The sequence below is a fragment of the Pongo abelii genome, chromosome 5 (genome assembly GCF_028885655.2).
Source record: "Pongo abelii isolate AG06213 chromosome 5, NHGRI_mPonAbe1-v2.0_pri, whole genome shotgun sequence".
Taxonomy (NCBI): Eukaryota; Metazoa; Chordata; class Mammalia; order Primates; family Hominidae; genus Pongo; species Pongo abelii.
The window spans coordinates 76116803-76137592 of NC_071990.2; the positions used below are offsets into that span (position 1 = coordinate 76116803).

General features: G+C 40.6%; 1 protein-coding gene across 1 annotated transcript in view; it reads right to left on the reverse strand.

Moving 5' to 3' along the window:
- The window catches only part of FILIP1 (filamin A interacting protein 1), a 235642-nt gene extending 215664 nt beyond the window's left edge, over positions 1-19978 (reverse strand). Inside the window, exon 1 of the mRNA XM_063724869.1 lies at positions 19936-19978. Within this exon, the coding sequence (XP_063580939.1) occupies positions 19936-19974 (39 nt within the window). The 5' untranslated portion in view covers positions 19975-19978. The remainder of the gene's footprint in view (positions 1-19935) is intronic.
- Between the last annotated feature and the right edge of the window lie 812 nt (positions 19979-20790).

A 20790-nucleotide genomic window follows, 5' to 3' on the forward strand; every position in this document is an offset into this window, starting at 1 on the left:
AAGGAAAACATCTGAAGTTTCTTTGAAATGTTAAGAATGAACCATTGGAGAACAACTGTTCTTCAAAGAGTAGCAAAATATGCAAGGCAGTATCTCATTGGAGGGGCCAGGGGAAGAATTCTATACCTCCAATAAATTATTTAGAAAGGAGTAGAACATTGAAGTCTACAAGTTTGGAAGAATTTCTATTAACTCATCAAGTCAAGCTACTCCCTCCAAACCCTAAATCCCTGAACTTCCAAGACAATTTCTTTGGAGTTTGTGTTATACAACTGAATATTCCAGGAAATGCAGTTTCCTATTGCATATCCAGATTAGATGGGACTTAGCAAAAAGAAACTGTATGGAAATCTGGATAGTTCTCCAAAATACCTCTAGGCACTTCATCTGAATGAAAAGGTGCTTAAGAAACCAAATAAAGAAGATACTCTGCTTTATAAATTATATAATTAGCAATACACATTCATTGAGTACCGACAGTAAACTAAGCTTGTTCTTAGGAATAAAAAGAATTATAAGTTTGTCCATCCCTTCAACAATTTCATCAGTTAATAAAATAGATATAAATGCACACAATTATAATGAATAGACATGTATATTCTAACAATTAGAATACACACAATTATAATTAAGACAACATAAAACAGTATTAGGAAAATGAATCATAAATATTCTTCTCTAATGCAGGAGTCTGTGAGGAAGAAATACCCTTTTTGAAAGGGCCTAGGTAAATCAGAAATGCAGATAGATAAATATTAGACAAAGAGTACACCACATACCTAAAGAATAGATTAGCTAATTCTCAAATATTCATGATTACAGGGACAGAAATTATGTAGGTAAATGAAATAAATACATCTATGAAATCCTCAAGTTTCATACATTCAAATTCCAAAAATCTCATGCTTTGATACATCATGTGTCAATTCCCTTAAACCACAGAGACCAAATCAGAGGTTTATAATTCACTTAACTAAAAGTTATTTCAAGCTGTCACAAGGTGGTACTATGTGAAGCTATTGCCATTGGGAGAGAAGACCTGTTATCCACCAGAATGGCAAGTAGAGTATCATACACTGGCCATGTTTGTGGGAACTGCCTGTGCATTTAGAAGCACTTCCAGCAGTTCCCTACATCCCATGCCTGATAAAAGTCACATATGTCCCAGGTTAGGATTCTTTAGAGAAACAGAATCGATAAGGGGAAGAGAGAGAAAGATTTATTATAGAAATTGGCTCACACAATTATGGAAGCTGAGACATCCCACAATCTGCTGTCTGTGAGGGGTAGGACCAGGAAAGCTGGTGGTGTAATTCAGTATTGAGTCCAAAGTTCTGAGAACCAGAGGAATGGGGCAGCAATGGTGTGAATCCCAGTCCGAGTCCAAAAGCCCAAGAACCAGGAGTGCCAATGGGTAGATGTCCAAGGGCAGAAGACAGTTGACTTGTCCCAGCTCAAACAGAGAGATGATGAATTCACCCTTTCTCCATGTTTTTGTTTTGAGTTCTCAATGGATTGAATGATGCCCACTCACATTGGTTAAGGGTCATCTTCCTTAGTCTACTGACTCAAATGCTAATATCTTCTGGAAACACTCTCACAGACACACCTAGAAATAATGTTTTATGAGCTATCTGGGCATCCCTTAGCCCAGTCATGCTGACACATAAAATTGGTCCTCACAAGTTCATCCCATGTTAATCTGACACCCAAACACATTTCCCTAAACCATACTTAATTTCCAGATAACGACTAAAACAAGGTCATAATTCTACCTAACATGACACAACTATTCTGGGCACAACTGAAAATACACTAACTTACTCCCCAGAAGAGGAGGTAAAGTCTTTGATTAGTCTTTACTTTTTTCCTGATATCCCATAACTTAAATACAATGATGTAAAATAAACACTGTTTAAACACTGCTGTAAAGTAAATACATATTATGTTACATGATAAGGGAATAAGAGAGGAAATAAGATATTTACTTAATATATGTGTATATACACACAAATATATTCATAACAAAATACAGAGGAAATATTAATGACAATTTTAGTCCTCATTTCTGTAACTGGTCATATTATTGTAGCCGATGTTTATGACTGTCTTCTTCTAGTGCCCTTCTATATTCCTTTTGCTTTCAGCAAGCACCTCAGCTGGTTGTAGTTCTTAACATGGCAGGATGACCCAAACCTTCATTTCTGGAGAGTTTGGGCCATTTGTAGGCCTGCCTTGATTGTGGTGTTGTAGCCTTCCATTGATCTTAATCACAGGGCATGGAAATACTAAGAGATACTCTAAAGGACCTCTTGTATCCCAGATATACTCTTCCTTACCTCCATTTTAGAGTAGTAACCCAATTGCACCTTAATAGTCCAAGATCAATTACCCAGCCAACACCATAACTCTCTTATTTGCCTGTTGACTCAGAAGCATGAGGAGCCCAAAATGGCCAGGTGGCAGTTTTAACTTCTAGTTCAATGAAATTTTTGTTGTATCACCTGGTAGACCCTGTGGAACTATGACCTCTAGGCCAGCAGAATACAAAGTCCTAGGAAGAGGACACAAAAATTTTGCCAGTGGGTCACTAGAGATAATAATGAGTGGTGCCAGGCCTTTTCCACCCCTTGATTTCTGAACCTGTGAATGATGGCTGTCAGAGAAATAGCACCACATATTAAACACTGATTCAGAGCGTAGAAACCTGGAGAATTCCCTCCCCCTCCCCCTCCCCCTCCCCCTCCTCTTTCTTCGGTCTCCCTCTCCTTTCTTCTCCTTTCTTTGGTCTCCCTCTGTTGCCGAAGCTGGACTGTACTGCCGTGATCTCAGCTCGCTGCAACCTCCCTGCCTCAGGCTCCTGTGATTCTCCTGCCTCAGCCTGCCGAGTGCCTGGGATTGCAAGCGCGCGCTGCCACGCCTGACTGGTTTTTGTATTTTTGGTTGAGATGGGGTTTTGCCGTGTTGACCGGGCTGGTCTCCAGCTCCTGGCCCCGAGTGATCTGCCCGCCTGGGCCTCCCAAGGTGCTGGGATTGCAGACGGAGTCTCGCTCACTCAATGCTCAATGTTGCTCAGGCTGGAGTGCAGTGGCCTGATCTCGGCTCGCTACAACCTCCACCTCCCAGCCGCCTGCCTTGGCCTCCCAAAGTGCTAAGATTACAGCCTCTGCCCCACGGCCACCCTGTCTAGGAAGTGAGGAGTGTCTCTGCCTGGACGCCCATCGTCTGGGATGTGAGGAGCCCCTCTGCCCGGCCGCCCCGTCTGGGAAGTGAGGAGCGCCTCTGCCCGGCCGCCATCCCCTATAGGAAGTGAGGAGCGCCTCTGCCCGGCCGCCATCCTGTATAGGAAGTGAGGAGCGCCTCTGCCCAGCCGCCCCGTCTGGGAAGTGAGGAGCGCCTCTGCCCCCCCGCCCCGTCTGGGAGGTGAGGAGCACCTCTGCCCGGCCGCCCCGTCTGGGAGGTGAGGAGCGCCTCTGCCCGGCCGCCACCCCGTCTGGGAGGAAGTGCGGAGCGCCTCTGCCCGGCCGCCCCGTCTGCGAAGTGAGGAGCGCCTCTGCCCGGCCGCCCCGTCTGGGAAGTGAGGAGCGCCTCTGCCCCGCCACCCCATCTGGGAGGTGAGGAGCGCCTCTGCCCGGCCGCCCAACGTCTGGGAAGTGAGGAGCGCCTCTGCCCTGCTGCCACCCCGTCTGGGAGGAAGTGAGGAGCACCTCTGCCCAGCCACCCCATCTGGGAGATGAGGAGCACCTCTGCCTGGCCGCCCCGTCTGGGAGGTGAGGAGCGCCTCTGCCTGGCCGCCACCCCGTCTGGGAGGAAGTGAGAAGCACCTCTGCCCGGCCGCCCCATCTGGGAAGTGATGAGCGCCTGCCTCTACCTGGCCGCCCCGTCTGGGAAGTGAGGAGCGCCTCTGCCCTGCTGCCACCCCGTCTGGGAGGAAGTGAGGAGCACCTCTGCCCAGCCACCCCATCTGGGAGATGAGGAGCACCTCTGCCTGGCCGCCCCGTCTGGGAGGTGAGGAGCGCCTCTGCCTGGCCGCCACCCCGTCTGGGAGGAAGTGAGAAGCACCTCTGCCCGGCCGCCCCATCTGGGAAGTGATGAGCGCCTGCCTCTACCTGGCCGCCCCGTCTGGGAAGTGAGGAGCGCCTCTGCCCAGTCGCCACCCCGTCTGGGAGGAAGTGAGGAGCGCCTCTGCCCGGCAGCCCAGTCTGGGAGGTGAGGAGCGCCTCTGCCCGGCCGCCACCCCCTCTGGGAGGAAGTGAGGAGCGCCTCTGCCCGGCCACCCCCGTCTGGGAGGTGAGGAGCGCCTCTGCCCGGCCGCCCTGTCTGGGAGGTGAGGAGCGCCTCTGCCCGGCCGCCCTGTCTGGGAGGTGTACCCAACAGCTCCGAAGAGGCAGCGACCATCGAGAACGGGCCATGAGGACGATGGCGGTTTTGTTGAAAAGAAAAGGGGGAAATGTGGGGAAAAGAAAGAGAGACCAGATTGTTACTGTGTCTGTGTAGAAAGAAGTAGGCATAGGAGACTCCATTTTGTTCTCTACTAGGAGAAATTCTTCTGCCTTGGGATGCTGTTGATCTATGGCCTTTCCCCCAGCCCCCTGCTCTCTGAAACATGTGCTGTGTCAACTCAGGGTTAAATGGATTAAGGGTGGTGCAAGATGTGCTTTGTTAAACAGATGCTTGAAGGCAGCATGCTCTTTAAGAGTCATCACCACTCCCTAATCTCAAGTACCCAGGGACACAAACACTGCAGAAGGCCGCAGGGACCTCTGCCTAGGAAAACCAGAGACCTTTGTTCATGTGTTTATCTGCTGACCTTCTCTCCACTATTATCCTATGACCCTGCCATATCCCCCTCTCCGAGAAACACCCAAGAATGATCAATAAATACTTAATAATAATAATAATAATAATAAAAACCTGGAGAATCTTGCCCTCTAGCTGGTGCTGTAACTCGGTCTTCAGAAAGCTATTCCATTGTCCTATCAAGCCAGCAGCTTCAGGATGGTGGTGAACATGGTAAGATCAGTGAATTCTTCTACCACAGGCCCATTGCCACATTTCTTTTGCGAGAAGTGTACCTTAATCAGAAGCAATGCAGTATAGAATACCATGACAGTGGATAAAGCATTCTGTAAGTCTGTGGATAGTAGTTTTGGCAGAAGCATTTCATGCAGGGAAGGCAAATCTGTATTCAGAGTATCTATTCCAAAGATTAGCATTTGAATTGGTAGGCTGAATAAAGAAGCAGTTCAGTGTAATCAACCTGCCACCAGATATCTGGCTGATCATCCCAATGAATGGTGCCATATCAATGGTCTCAGTATTGGTCTCTGCTGCTTGCAGATTGGGCACTGAACAGTGACTTTAGGCATGTTAGCATTGGTGAATAGAAATCCATGTTGCTGAGCCCATGCTTATCCTCCAACCCTGCCACTCTTAACACTCTGTTCATGAGCCTATTGGATTATGACAGTGGTGGCTGGGGAAAGAGGTTGACTGTTATCTACACAGAATGGGTCATCCTATCCACTTGATTTCAAAATCATCCTCTACTGAAATCACCCTTTGGTGAGCATTCACATGAAACACCAATATTTTCACTTTTTTTTGGCCCATTCAGAGAGGTCTATCCACATACTTTTTCCCCAAATATTTTTGTCGCCAATTTTCCAGTCATGTTCCTTCCAATTCCCTGACCATTCAGCCAAACCACGGGGTATAGCCCATAAATCGGTATATAATCTCAGGTCTGGCCATTTCTTCTTCCAAGCAAACTAAACAACCAGGAGCATTGCCCAAAGTTTTGCACTGACAGGATTTCCCTTCACCACTCTCCTTCAGGGATATGCAGTGAGGGGCTGCAGTGCTGCAGCTCTCCACTTTCAGGCCGTGCCTGCACATCATGCAGAGCCATCTATAAACCAGACCCAAGTCTTCTCTTTCTTGGTCAACTGATTCATCATAGAGAATTCCTCATGTGGCCATAGGTGCACAGAGAGAACGCAATGTAGCAGGGGTAGGGACCATGGGTATTTGGGCTACTTCTTCATGTAACTTTCTTATACCTCCAAGGCCTGCTTCCATTTTATGATGGAGTGCTGCCGTGCATGCCCAACTTTATTGCTTGGTGTGTCAGATAATACCCAGTTTATAATGGGTAGCTCAGGTCACATGGTAACTTGGTGGACCAAGGGAAAGCATTCAGTTTCTACTAGGCCCAGTAGCAGCAAAAACTGTCCCTCACAAAAAGAGCAGTTACCTGCAGATGATGGTAACTAATCCTAAAGGCCTGTACTGTGATTCACCTATAGGAGCCTGTCAAAGACTCCAAAAAGCATTCTTATCTGCCACTGACACTTCAAGCACCATTGGATCTTCTGGATCATATGGCCCAAGTAGCAGAACAGCTTGTACAGTAGCCTGGACCTGTTGCAGAGCCTTGTCTTGTTATAGGTCCACTCAAAACTAGCAACTGTTAGAGCCATTTAGTAAATGAGCTGGAGTGACACACCTAAACGAGGAATATATTGCCTCTAAAGTCCAAATAGGCCTAGTAAGTATTGTGCCTCTTTCTTGATTGTAGGAGGGGCCAGATGCAATAACTTATCCTTAACTTAAAAGGGATATCTTGATATACCCCACACCACTGGATCCCTAGAAATTTTACTGAAGTAAAAGGCCCTGAATTTTAGTCAGACTTATTTCCCACCCTCTGACATGCAAATGTCTTAAAAATATATCTGGAGTAGTTAGTATCTCTCACTCACTAAGTCCATTTAGCATACTGTCATCAATGTAATGAACCAGTGTGATATCTTATGGAAGGTCATCAAGATCCCAAAAAACTAAATTATGCCATAGACATGGAGAGTTGATATACCCCTGATATACAAGGTATATTGTTGGCCTTGCCAGCTGAAAGCAAACTTCTTCTAATGGGTCTTGTAGACAGGTAGGGAGAAAAAGTCATTCACCATATCAATAGCTGCATACCAGATACCAGGAGATGTGTTAATTTGCTTAAGCAATAAAACCACATCTGGTACAGCAGATGTAATCAAAGTCACTACCTGGTTAAGCTTACAATAGTCTACTGTCATTCTCCAATATCCATCTGTCTTCTGCACAGGCCAAATACAAATGTTGAATGGGGATGTGGTGGGAATCATCACCCCTGCATCTTTCAAGTCCATGGTGGCACTAATCTCTGCAGTCCCTCCAGGAATGCAGTATTGCTTTGATTTACTATTTTCCTAGGTAGAGGCAGTTCTAATGGTTTTCACATGGTCTTTCCCATCATAATGGCCCTTACTCCACAGATCAGGGAATGGATGTGGGGATTCTGCCAGAGGCTAGGAACTGGGGAAATAACCACAGAAAGAGTTGAAGGACCCACTGTGAGATGGACCTGAGCTACAATTCCATTGATCATCTGACTTCCAAAAGCCTCTACTCTGACTGGAGGGCCACGGAGATGTTTTGGATCGCCTGTAATCAGTGTCAATTCAGAGACAGTGACCAATAATCCCCAAAATGTCTGATTATTTCCTTTCCCCAATGCACAGTTACCCTGGTAAAAGGCCATAGGTCTCTTTGGGGAAGGCTGAGAGAAACATTAAGGCTATAAATTTTTAGTGGTGTGCCAGGATCCTTCCTCAAGGGATCCAGCCTGCCTTTCATTCAAAAGGTTTTGGATCTGTAAACTGGCTCAAGTCTGTGCAGGAAAGGAAAAATAATTTTCTCTCACCTTTCATGAGTTGTTAGCTGGGTCTCTCCATAACAACAACAACAAAAAAAAAAACAGATTAACAAGTGAAAAACAAAACAAAAAGAAGTTTAATAACATGTATACCTTCTGTATACATGGGAGATAACCCAGCTGCATGAGTAAATCCTCAGAGTAGATCTCAAAGAAGTAGTTTAAACTTCAGACGTAAATATCATCATTTGCTGAAACAAAAAAATAAGAGTGTGGGGAAAGGCTGGTTACAACAAGGTTACAACAAGTATAGTAAACAAGGTTAAGATTTGTTTTCCAGATTTAAGTCAATGCCTTCTCCATTAAGAGTTTTTATTTAGTCATGCCTCTCCTTCTGGTGCAGAGGAAACACTTTTATATATGGAGATTCTCTTTGTGGATATAAATTTGTCTTAGAAAATGATAACTTCTACTCTGTTTTCAAGGCTTCTTCTATATCTGCAGTTTCTCAAGAGACAGCTTAAAATAGTCCTTATGCCAAAGAGGCACATTTGGGGTGGCATACTCTGATTTCCTACAGCTACATTTTGGGGTAGTGAGTCCTGAACCCCATCATCTGGGAATTGATTAGGGAGTCATGATTCTCTGTTTTTATGATTAGACTTTGTTCACTTGACCTGGAACTTTTCTGCTTATATGGATAAAGTAAGAATTTAGTAAGCTTCCTATCTATTTCACTTCTAGAAACACCATGATTAACTAGCCGACACCCTATGTCTAAACAAGTCAGAGGGTTCCGATTGTTGCTTTGACTCTTCTGTTCATTACACTAACTATATCCACCTTGTCTTTGGCAATTGAGCGCCATCACTTGGCCCCTCTCACTCCAGGATCCAACTACGCCAATTGCATTTGGCATTTCCAATTGAGCGACTATGGTTTCCTCTGTAAAATCTGGCCTACAGAGAAGAGGCCAGATTTCACTGAGCTCTTCAAGGATGCTGGTGGTCCCTTGCCAAATTTATTTTTTCAAAGTATTGGTGAAAAATATGTCTTCTGGACCTCCTAGTGTGGGTGAATAGGTCTCAAATGACAAATCCACTCTAACATTCCCATCTCCCTAAGTCTTTGAATCCCTTCCTTTACATTAAACCAAGGGTGGTCAGGCATATCAATTTCCTCACAGTGAGTTACCTTTTGGTCCATGTTTCAGCCAAACAAACAAACAAACGGTTAGAGATCTTTCTAACTCACCAAGCTGCAACATAAATGTAGAATCTCTGCTTAGAGGGCCAATATAAATAAATTTGGCCTGATCCAACTTTATGTTTTTTCCACCATTATTTCACACCTTTAATATCAATTCCCACAGATTTTCCCTGGATTTCTGCTTATATAAATTAGAAAAGTCAAGTAGTTTTATTGGAGTGTAGTGTACTTCCTCATGGGTCACACTTTGTACCTCACCTTCAAGGGCCTTCTAGGGCTTGAGTTTAATAAACTTACATAGAAATATCTTATGCAGGTCACTTCACTTCTTGGTAATAAATCTAGAAGCAAAGAGTGGTTGGCGGTGGGGAGTGGTACTGAGGAGAATCAACATTGTTTTGTGTGGCAACTGCTTTAGGGAAGCCATTACCATTTCCTCAGGCAAGATTTTCTCTCACCTTTCATGAGTTGTTAGCTGAGTTGTTAACAGGGTTAATCCCCTCAGATGGCAGTGGAAAGGCTGACACTACTATGGGTGGAGAAGCTACTTCCACCGGGGATGGGGCAACCTCTTCCACTGGCAAACTAGACTCATCAGAATTTAGAGACTCAGTGTCCCCAGCTTCATCAAGATCTTCCCACACATGCCCATCTCCACTTATGGAATCCTATTCTTTCCCAATTAATGCCCTCACTTCAACATTAGACACCCTGTGAAGGTGGGAATTCCACTTGCATTGTAATTCAGCCAATGGAAGGATGACGTTCTATCATTGATTTTCAGCAATTCCAGCCCTGCAGCTACAGGAAATAAGGCTCTCTTTCAGGGCATACTTAGCTTTTAGGTCATTTATGCTGTGCATCAGCTGGGAATTCAAATCTCTGAGCTCACCCTGTTCTTTCACCACTTTGTCCAGAGACATTAGGAGCAACCAATTAATGTCACTATATTTTTTAATTTACAAAAAAATGTTTTAAAGTACTATATAGTCACTTATCACCCTGCTTCTTATAATTGGTTGATTAAGAATAAGCAATGCAGATATTTTGCAAAGCTCTATTAACAGTTCATGCCATGGAACCATAAGTGTTCTCTTTACGACTGGAAATCAAGTATTAGCAATTTTAATCAGGTTAGAAAGCCAATTCTAGAAGTCCTCGACCTACCCAGAAAATTTATTCTTAAAATTCTCTTCCTCTGGAACCACTTTTGGTACCAAAATCTGTATTAGTCAGAGTTCTCTAAAGAAATGGAACCAATAGGATATATATAAAATAGAAAAGGACTCATGCAATTATGGAGGCCAAGAAGTTCCACAGTCTGCCACCTGCAAGGTGGAGAACCAGAAAAGCCAGTGTTGTAATTCAGTCTGACTCTGAAGGCCTAAGAATGGGGGCAGAAGGGTACTGTGGAGTGAAAGGGTGGTATCTCAAGTCCCAGTTGAAGTCTGAAGGCCCAGGAACCAAGACTGCAAATGACCAAGAGCAGGAGAGGACAGATGTTCCAGCTCAAACAGAGAGAGAGTAAATTCATCCTTCCTTGGCCTTATTGTTCTGTTTGGGCCCTCAACGAATTAAATGATGCCCACCCATCATCTAATTGGTGAGGACGACCTTCTTATGTTCAGTCTACCAATTCAAATGCTAATCTCTTCCAGAAACAGTCTCACAGACACACCCAAAAATAATGTTTTACCAGCTATCTGGGCATTCTTCAGCCCAGTCAAGTGACAAAATTAACCATCACAAGTCCACTGTAGCAAACCTAGGCCCTACCTCTCTGATCCTCTCTTGAGCTCCCCATACCCCCACCCAGAAACTATGGGTAAAAACCTGCTTTTTCCCATGGTGCCCCTAACACAACTTACCCTCCTACCCCAACATCCTCTCCTTTCTTTATTTCCAAATAAGCCTCAAGCAGATAGTATATGGGGAGCCTTACCACGAGTTGCACGTGCACCAAATAGTGGTATAATAGTTGGATGACAAAAGACCTCTTCCCTCATTCCTGCTCTGGAAACTTATTGAGACCTGATACTTGAGTAAAATAGTACTGACTGCACAACAATCTTCCCAGGTAGGTACAGAGGAGTAACAGACCCCCAGGAATGTGGACCATCCTTAAGGCAAAGAACAGGCAACAGAGGCCCCTGGCCCTAGGCCTCCTACTTTTGAAAGTCATTAATTACCATCTGCTTTGCCTAAACACAAAAATAAATACATAAATAAGTATAGTATTTGCTTGAAATATACTTAGAGATGATACACTATTTCTTACATGCCTGAGAACAGATATCAGCACACCAGCAACTTTCTAACATTTTACTTTCTAAAATTGTTTTTTAGGAAGTTTTTATGTATGGAAATGTGAGACTCCCTGCAATGACTTTCATTCATTCCCATTTCACTTCTCTTTTTCCAACCAATGAAGCAATAGAAGTTATTCAGTAAAAAGTGGAATAGACATACACAAGAGATTAGGCAAGGCTCTATCTAAATATTCATTACTGATAAATCAATATATAAATCAAGATGTTGTATACAAATGTATAAAACTATGAGGGGAGAAGGTATATTTTTCTAGGTAAGTATATGGTTGGGTAAAAAAAAGAGATGAGATGAAATCCAAGATATTATCATTAGTATGTAAAAGCTCTGTGACTTGATTTGCATAAAAGATGCCAGACAGATTGATAGTTTCATATTCTGTCCCCTTGTCTGCAGTTAGTGAGGTTCACAAGGAGCCAAAAATACATACTCTACTACAAAGATGTGGTAGAGAGTGCTGGTGTCTACAAAAACCCATCTTCCCTTTTCCTATAATAATAGAATTATTGTTAGGTACCTGATTACCCAGGTAGCAGGCATTTCCTAAAGTCCCTTGCAATTAGATATGGCCTTGTTGCCCAGGCTGGTCTTGAACTCAAGTGATCCGCCTTCCTCAGCCTCCCAAAGTTCTGGGATTAAGTGATCTGCCTTCCTTGTCCTCCCAAAGTGCTGGGATTGCAGGCATGACCCACTGTGCCTGGCCGGGAGAATGGTTTTAAACTGATATGGTGAAATATAAAGTAGCTGGCTGTCTTAATTTGAGTTTTCCCAGAAGCAGACCACAATGCAAAAATTTGAAGTTAGTAAATTTGGGTATTTCAGAGAATATGTTAAAGAAGCAGAAGAACTAATTGAGCAACAGAACCAATAAAGAGGACATGGGTAAAGCAGCTACCACAAGGGGCAATTGGAGCTTAATTTTGTAAGAAAACTTTGGGAAAGTGGTGCAAAGAATACACCTTAGAAATTATTCCACCCAAGGGTTGAGGTACCTGTGATATTTATGCACCAACAAAGGGGTGAGGTCATTAGTTGAGGGCTGCTCCTGGGGATATGAATTACTTAGCACTTTAGTCCATATCTACTCAGAGCTGGAAGGAAAACACTGAGGCACAGAGACGCACATACTGGCAGTTAGGGTTTCACTGGAGCACCATGAAAGGCCCAAAGAAAGTGGAATGGGCACTAACATGTCTTCTGCAGTAGCACAATGTTTGAGCAGGGTTCAATAAAATATAGCTATTAAAATAAAAAATTAAATTACTTGTTATTAAAAGGTATTGTTATTTCAAGACCAGCCTGGGCAATATGGCAAGACCCCATCTCTACAAAAAAATACAAAAATTAGCCGGGTGGAGGCAGAGGTTGCAGTGAGCCAAGATCATACCACTGCACTCCAGCCAGGTGAGACAGCGAGACTCCCTCTCAAAAAAAATAAAATAAAATAAGATTAGCCAGGTGTGGTTGTGCACACCTGTGGTCCCAGCTACTCAGGAGGCTGAGGTGGGAGGATTACCTGAGCCCAGGAGGTCGAGATGACAGTGAGCCAAGATCATGCCACTGCACTCCAGCCTGGGTAACAGTGAAACCCTGTCTCAAAAAACAAACAAACAAACAAAAAAAACAGTATAGCCATTATTATTAGGTAGTATTAAGCTCTTTTAATGGATGAGGAAATTGGATTTCTGAGAAAGTAAGTAGCTTAACCAAGGTCAGTGTCAGAACTAGAATGCATACCCAGTACTATCTCACTCTGAAGTTTCTGCATCTTTGAGAAAAGTAGATCCTTTTAACAGAGGTGGAAGTTTTCCATTTTCTACCGTTGGAATTTTCAGTAGATGGTTATGTTGGAAGTTTTTTGATTCGAAGATACATTTCAGGGAAATTGGATAAAATCAATCAACTCTACATTAGCCTATAATGTTTTATACAAAATAAAATACCTCTGATAATACTTTTTGTTAAGCAGAACATTTTTTATGCCTGAACAGGCAAAAAAAGACACATTAAGGCCATCTGCTAATACAAATTTGATTAGTATTATTTAGATTCGTTAGTCAAAACCTAACTGGAACTAACTCTGTTGAATAAATCTGCTTTTTAAGATGGCCTGTATGTGTATATATGTACATTTTATATTTATATAATTTCAGATGAGAACCCAGCTCTACTCACTTCCATATCAAGACTTGCATGGAGAAAAAAAAATAGGTGAATACTTATCAAAGTATAAATAATTCATAAGGTTTAAAGTGCTGGGGAATTTCTGAATTTGAACAAAGAATTCAATCTATCTACCTAATAGAAGTTTGGTTTAAGTATTTCATAAATTAGTTAATAGATAAAATTCAGAGATATTTGATGCAACAAAGTTACTTGTCCTATGCTTTTTAATTCTTTATAAAGAAAAGCAGGCATACAGACAGGATAGTCAAAATCTTTATCCTTATTGGATTAGCAATTTAATCCAATAAGCAATTTTTTCCATGCATTCTTTTATATTTTAAGTTAATAGTCTGGTAGGAAAAATCCTTCAAAGTTGTCACACACAAGCAATACACTGGGTTAAAATAATGATGTTGTAAATAATATGGAAGTATTACAAGGTCTTACAGGAAAAAAGCTGTCTGTTTACTCTTCACTGCCACTAGATATAATCTAAACATTACATTCCTAAAAGGATATGCAATATCACTCGCATTCAGGCTAGGCAATTGCATTCCACTCTTGGTCTTAGCTGAACTCTGCGGCATGATCTTAAGCTTTGGCTATTTGACGCAAACGAACTCTGTGGTCACGCCTGCCTTGGCTGAAGCAATCTGTCAATATGGATGGGCATGGAGGAGAATACTAAAAGCCTAAAAACTCTGATTATCTTCAGAAAATGTAATGAGTCAGTTCCTATCCTTATTGATGTCAGACTTTTATAGGGAACGTTACATCCCATAAAGTCTGAAAAAGAAAGCAAGCCAAAATAAACAGAGCTGCACATCAAAAAGTCTTAAGTCTCACAGCAGGCAGAGTTTAGCTAATGTAGCCATATTCATGATTTTTATTCCGACAACGGCAATAAAACAGAAACATGCACATTAGGGCTATGCACTTATCTAACTTATAAACAGAAGTATGCACGTTGGAAATATGCACTTATCTAAGTTAAGACCTCACCTATCTCAAGAAATGTATTTGGCTTTTCATTTGTCCAATGATCCACACATGAGATACAGAAGGCTTAATTAAATAATGAAATGTAGAATATATATAATACATTCTATCTTAAAAATCTTTTACTTTTTTTTTTTTTTTTTTTGAGACAGAGTCTCACTCTGTCGCCCAGGCTAAAGTGCAGTGGCATGATCTTGGCTCACTGCAAACTCCGCCTCCCAGGTTCAAGCGATTCTCCTGCTTCAGCCTCCCAAGTAGCTGGAACTATAGGTGTGCGCAACCATGCCTGGCTAATTTTTATATTTTTAGTAGAGACAAGGTTTCACCATGTTGTCCAGGCTGGTCTCAAACTCCTGACCTCAGGTGATCTGCCTGCCTTAGCCTCCCAAAGTGCTGGGATTACAGGCATGAACCACCACGCCTGGACACCTATTTTTTAAAAACAATATTTATTCAACATTCTACAGCATATTCTTATTTCAAACTCTCAAGACAAATATTTTCTCACTGAGGATGGCATACTGCCTGATTGAGCTTTAAAACAAAGTTACATATCAAGTGCTTGGGTAATGGAATAGCAGTATTGTGATTATGTGGGTTTGTTTTTTTGAAGTTCTCATCTATTGGCAATACAAACTTAAATATTTACAGGTAAAATGATATGATCTCTTGTTACTTAAAAGTACTTCAAATACTTAAGAAAAAATAAGCTTGAACAGTACAGATGAAACAGTGATGCAGAATATTGGTAATTACTGAAGTTGAGTGATGAGTACATGTATATGCAGGGGATTGGCTCTAGGACTGTTGAGTATACCAAAATCCACATATACTCAAGACCCACAGTCAGCCCTGTGGACCCCCTGTAAGCAAAAAGTCACCCCACATAGGCACATTTTCCATCCATTGAGATATGTGTTTAATCGAAACAATTCCTGTATAAGTGGACCCATGCAGTTCAAACCCCCATTGTCAAAGGATCAGCTGTATTATTCTCTTTTCTTTTGCATATGTTTAGAATTTCACATAATAAAAGCATAAAACTAACATTAAAATAACAAACATATTTTGATTTTATGCTTTCAAATCACCATGTTAGGTATTTTCTGTAATAGAATTAATTCAGCATAGATCTAAGAAGTTTTAATTACACACAGAAACTATACATTTTTCTTCAGTATATTCAAATGCTATATTAAAGTACTCAGAAAAATTAACTTTAGTAATAAGAATATAATCTTTTTAGAAAATTGGTATGAATGTTTATCATTTTCCATATTTTTGGAAGGGATTTGCAAAGTCAGACATCCTCTGGGGTGAAGAGGAGGCCCCTCCAGAGAAATCCCAGGGAGAAGTGCATCTCACAGCGCAGTAACCCTGTATGCAAACTTTTTCCTCTTTGCATGGGGGTTCTGGCCATTTTTCTGACAGATTTTTAGGCACTATTTACTGATATACATTTTCAAGCACCTGGTCAATAAGATAATTATGAATTCCTATCTTGTTTTGCAGTGTGCAAGAGAAAACTATGTATTCATAGCAGATAAGCAATAAAATTTTATCTTAGTTTCAATGGATTTTAATAACAGAGTTTGTGGTTCTATATTAGAATTCATCCATATATGAGAAAAAGTTCTTAAAATTAAGTACTTTTATTTTTTCAGCAAAATTGGTTGCTTCATCATACACTAACCTGACCGCATAGGCATGTTCTAACATTGATGAATAGTACTTGAGCGCTACCTGGTGGCTCTCTTTCTCCACACAGCATAATTTTAGTCTGATAGTCTGACATGAGAATATCCTTGCACCAGCCTGGCACTCCAAATGCCAAATTAAAAGAAGACATTATTTGCCAGACAAATAGATCACCTACTCAGAGACTGTAGAATCCCAAACCTCGCAACACAAAACATCCATTTTTTGAAACACAAATAGCTCTGTTTTATTATGGTCAAATATTCTCATAATGCAAAAATTGAAAGGCAAAAAAATAGTAGTATTGGTTATTTTTAACAACATACCATGTTTTAACCTCCCAATTGAGTACCATTAATCACTCTCCCCTCTTGGAAGAAGCATGAGATTTGGAATTAGAAAACCAGGTATTAGATGTTTAATGTCTTCTTTGAGCCATTGGAGAAAATTGTCCCATTCTGAGTGGAAGAAAACATTTTTTAAATATTCACTTTCTTTGTTCTCCATACTTTCTTGTATCCTCCCCCAAATCAGCAAGAAAATTGTTAAGTCAAGAGAACAAGAAAGAAACAGTCAATATTCAATGTGATTTTTTAAATGACATTTTAAAAAGGTCCCTAGGGGAACAGTATATAAAGTTTACACCGTATCAATTCATTGGAAGAATAATAGAAGGCACCAATAAACTCTTATCTCTGCCCATGAAAAAGAAAATGAGGATCATCAGGACTATAAAGGAGGTGGCAAGCAAAGTCAGGATCCAGAGGTGACGAGCACTCCAGTGCTCAAAATCATAGTTTGCAGAATTCCTTCTGTTGAATAACAGGTTTTCATCTTTCTCATTTGCAAATCAGAAATTTTAATAGAAAATATAGGACACACCATCTTTTCACATTAATGCTTTCTATTTCTGAAGCTCCAATCTTTCTCCTGACCCATCTCATCTGACCAAAATTTCTAAGTACCTACACCACAACTGGCCTGAAAGTACATTTCTTCATTTTGCACCACATACTCCTTCCCATCCATCAGCCACAACTCACTATGTCTTCCTCCTCTCAAAGTCGTATTCATCCTCCAAATGCTAATTTAAACCATGCATGTTCCATGAGTCCAAATATTACTAGCCTGAGAGAATCTTTCCATCTCCTACATACCCACTCAGCCCAGAACCACATGGAGTGAGACAGAGGCAGATTCCCAGAGAAGAAAGGAGTGGGGAAAAAAAGCTAGGCAGACAAAAACAAGAAGCAACCATTAAAGTTACAATAGGAACAAATTATAAGAGTAAAAATACACACAAACCATTCAGGGAAGTGCACAAAGTCAATTCTGCTGGGGGCTTTAGGGAATAGCGAGAGGAAAGGTACTTGGGGCTAGAATGTGGAAGTTAGTGAAATGATGGGCCGAAGAAAGTGGTACTTAATTAGGCAGAAAGTGAAGAGCCAATGACTTTTCTTTTAAAAACACAATGGCATAATTTAATCTGGGTTGTAGGAAGATTTATCAGTCATCAGTGCGTAACAATGTTTTTCAAAGTGTGGTCCTCAGCTGACCAGTATCAGAAATCACATGGGTAACTTTGTTAAAAACTGCAAATTCCTACATCACACCTAAATTTACCAAATAAGAATCTCTGAAGTTGAGCCACGGGTATCTGCATTTTAAGCATGCATTATAGGTGGTATTTCTACATTCTAAAAAGCTGAGAACAAATAAGGTAGCATTTTAATAGGAAAAAAGATTTTAACAGTAAACCTACACAATGACTTTAAGTGGAAAGTCATTGAAAACCTTCCACTTAATCCTCATGCATTTTGTCTATCACTAACTAGCTGTGTGATTGGGTAATAATTTAGCTGCTCTGAGCCACAGTTACTCAGGCTATAAAAAAGTAAAGTTTGAACTAATTAATCTTCCAAGCCTTTTTAAACATTGTGACATCATGATTTTTCAATCTATCTTGAACTATTTCTACACCAATGTGTAATAAGGAGTTAGCTCAACAGGCTTTGGCTGATGAAACTGCACAATCCAAAAAAAGGAATGGCTCTTGACATGGTCCTGGGAGAGAACTTCTGAGTCCTTGCAATATCCTGTCTGATAAGAATGCTTTTGCATGCCTCATACCTTGAACCATTCTGTACTGGAGCCATTGCATGCCTCCAGCCTTTAGGGGGCTGGAGATTGAGTAGCTAAGGTCAATGACACGGGCACTACATACCTATGTGACTGACCCCCCCAAAAAGGCCTGGATACTAAGCCTCAAGGGAACTTCTCTGGTTCACAATACTCCACACATATTGTCACAGGTCATTACTGAGCGAATTAAGCGCATCCCCCCTGCAACTTCACTGCTAGACAACATCGGGAAGCTTGTTCCTGGTTTCTCCTAGGTTTCAGCTATGCACCTTTTCCCACTGCTCATTTTAATCTACACTCTTTCACTGTAATAAAACATAATCATGACTGTAATAGCTTTTCTGAGTTCCATGAGTCCTTCTAGAGAATCATCAAGCCTGAGAGTTGTACTGGGAACCCCTGACACAACAGCATTTCAATATGATAATACTTTCTATTTCATTAAGCTTAAAAATTGTAAGTAGAACATTTTGTATTAATTTTTTATTTTGCTGCTCTTTGACCCAATATCTACCAGAAATTTATTCCACAGAAATTATATAAAATAAGAAAAGCACTACATGAATTTAAATGTTTATTACAGTGTAGCAGAAAATTGAAAACAACTTAAGTTTCAAACATTACAGGAATAACTTAATCAACGATGTTATGTCTACCTAGTGAAATAGTGTATAGTTACTAAAATGTTTAATTAAGGAACATAACTCTTACCAAATTGTGTGTGCACATGGTCAAAAACTAAAAGACAACATGGAAAACTAAGAGATGATTTATGGTGATATTTGAATATTTTTTGTTTTTATTATTATTGTAATATAATTGTTTTTATATAAGTATATATTTTAAGCACCAAATTATAAATTTAATTTCCTTGTTTATAGTACTAATTTTTTTAAAATTTGAACTTCTGAAAATCATGGACCACTAATAAATAGACCATCCATTAACTAAAACAGAAATTCTAGGTTCAACATGGAATCCAGCTCCCTTTGACAAAGGATTAGGAAATATGAGAACAAAGCAATGTGGAGAGACAACATTATGTAATGGAAGGGGATTGGATATTAGAGTCAAACCCATCTAGGTTGAACACCAGCTTTACCCACTATTAACTATGAGGCCTTGAGTAGCTTTCTTCACCTTGGAGAGCCTAAGTTTCCTCATATGCGAGATGAGGATAATAACAGCAACAACTGCATTGAATGGTTATTCTAACAAGTGAGTATAGCACTTTACAGTGTCTGGCATGCAAGAAAAGGTAAATAAATATTCAGTCCCTTCTCTCTTCCTCAGTTTCACTCTCCAAGATTCCAGATGTTAATCTACATATATTTTTAAGTGCTTTTCATCCTCTGATATCTAGTTTCAATATCATATTAATTATGAAGCAATATAGTCTTCATGACATAAATAACGATGGCCCAATAGATCTGAAAAAAAATCTTAATTTTTTAGGTGATGGATTTAAGGGTTGATAAACGCATACATTACTGTTGAGCGTTTTTCCACTTAGCTAAGTCATAAATACAATTCTGAAAATCAAATAATCTCATTCAAACTTATGTTACTAATTTTCAAATCCAAAATAGAGCAGCACTGCATAATAAATATTTATCACAGGTCATTAATGAACCAAAACCAGTAACAATAAAAAATCAGAGAAATAATGGGATAAAATAATGGATGGAAATTCTTACCACAGCCACTGTCACTGCCTTCCAAAAGCTTCTGGGCATTGTATTTTGCTAAAAAAATTCAAAGATGGAAAATTTTAGAAATCTTTTCTCTACTTTTAAGTGCACAAAAGAAAATTGTGTTCAAATTGTCTTTCCTTGATTAGTTCAAAAGCAAAATAAAAAATGATAGTGCAAAAATATTTTCCTCCAGTTTGCAATGTTTTATTGACCATCCAGCCTATCTGATATGTTGCGTTAATTATGTTTCTGTGTGGGAAGTATTGTCTCCTACCAAAGCATGCTCTTTATTTAGTCACACAGGAGATTTTGAGAAAAACAAGTAAGACAATTTAAGTTTTCTTACCAGTGGGAGTCAAGTATGCATTGAGGAAATATTTGTCATGCTCACCACATTTTTGTGATATGCTCGTCTCACAGAGCCAGTGTACAACTTACATAAAAGAAGAATGGTTGTTGTGTATAACACTGGAGAAATACTCCCTGCCGCCCATCTTCCCTCCTACAGAATTGCCAGGACAATCTTCCTAAAACATAACTTTTCAATTCTGAATCTTGTTTAAAATTTGTTAAGGTCTCCTTTTTATCTCCTGCCTGATACTCAGTCTCTCCAGCCTGCTTCCAATGATCCTCCCTGCAAAATCACCCCAGTAACAGGATCAAATTAATCCAACTCTGTACCTTTGCTCATTTTGCTATAGCTGCTTCAAATGACTTTTATTTAAATTCGAATCATCTCTCAAGACCCAGATCAAGCCATCTCTCATTCATGAGACTTTTCCTAGTCCTTGTGTCTCACACTAACTTTTTCTAAATGCCCATAGCAGCTCTTATCTGAACTCTTATCTTGGCATGTAA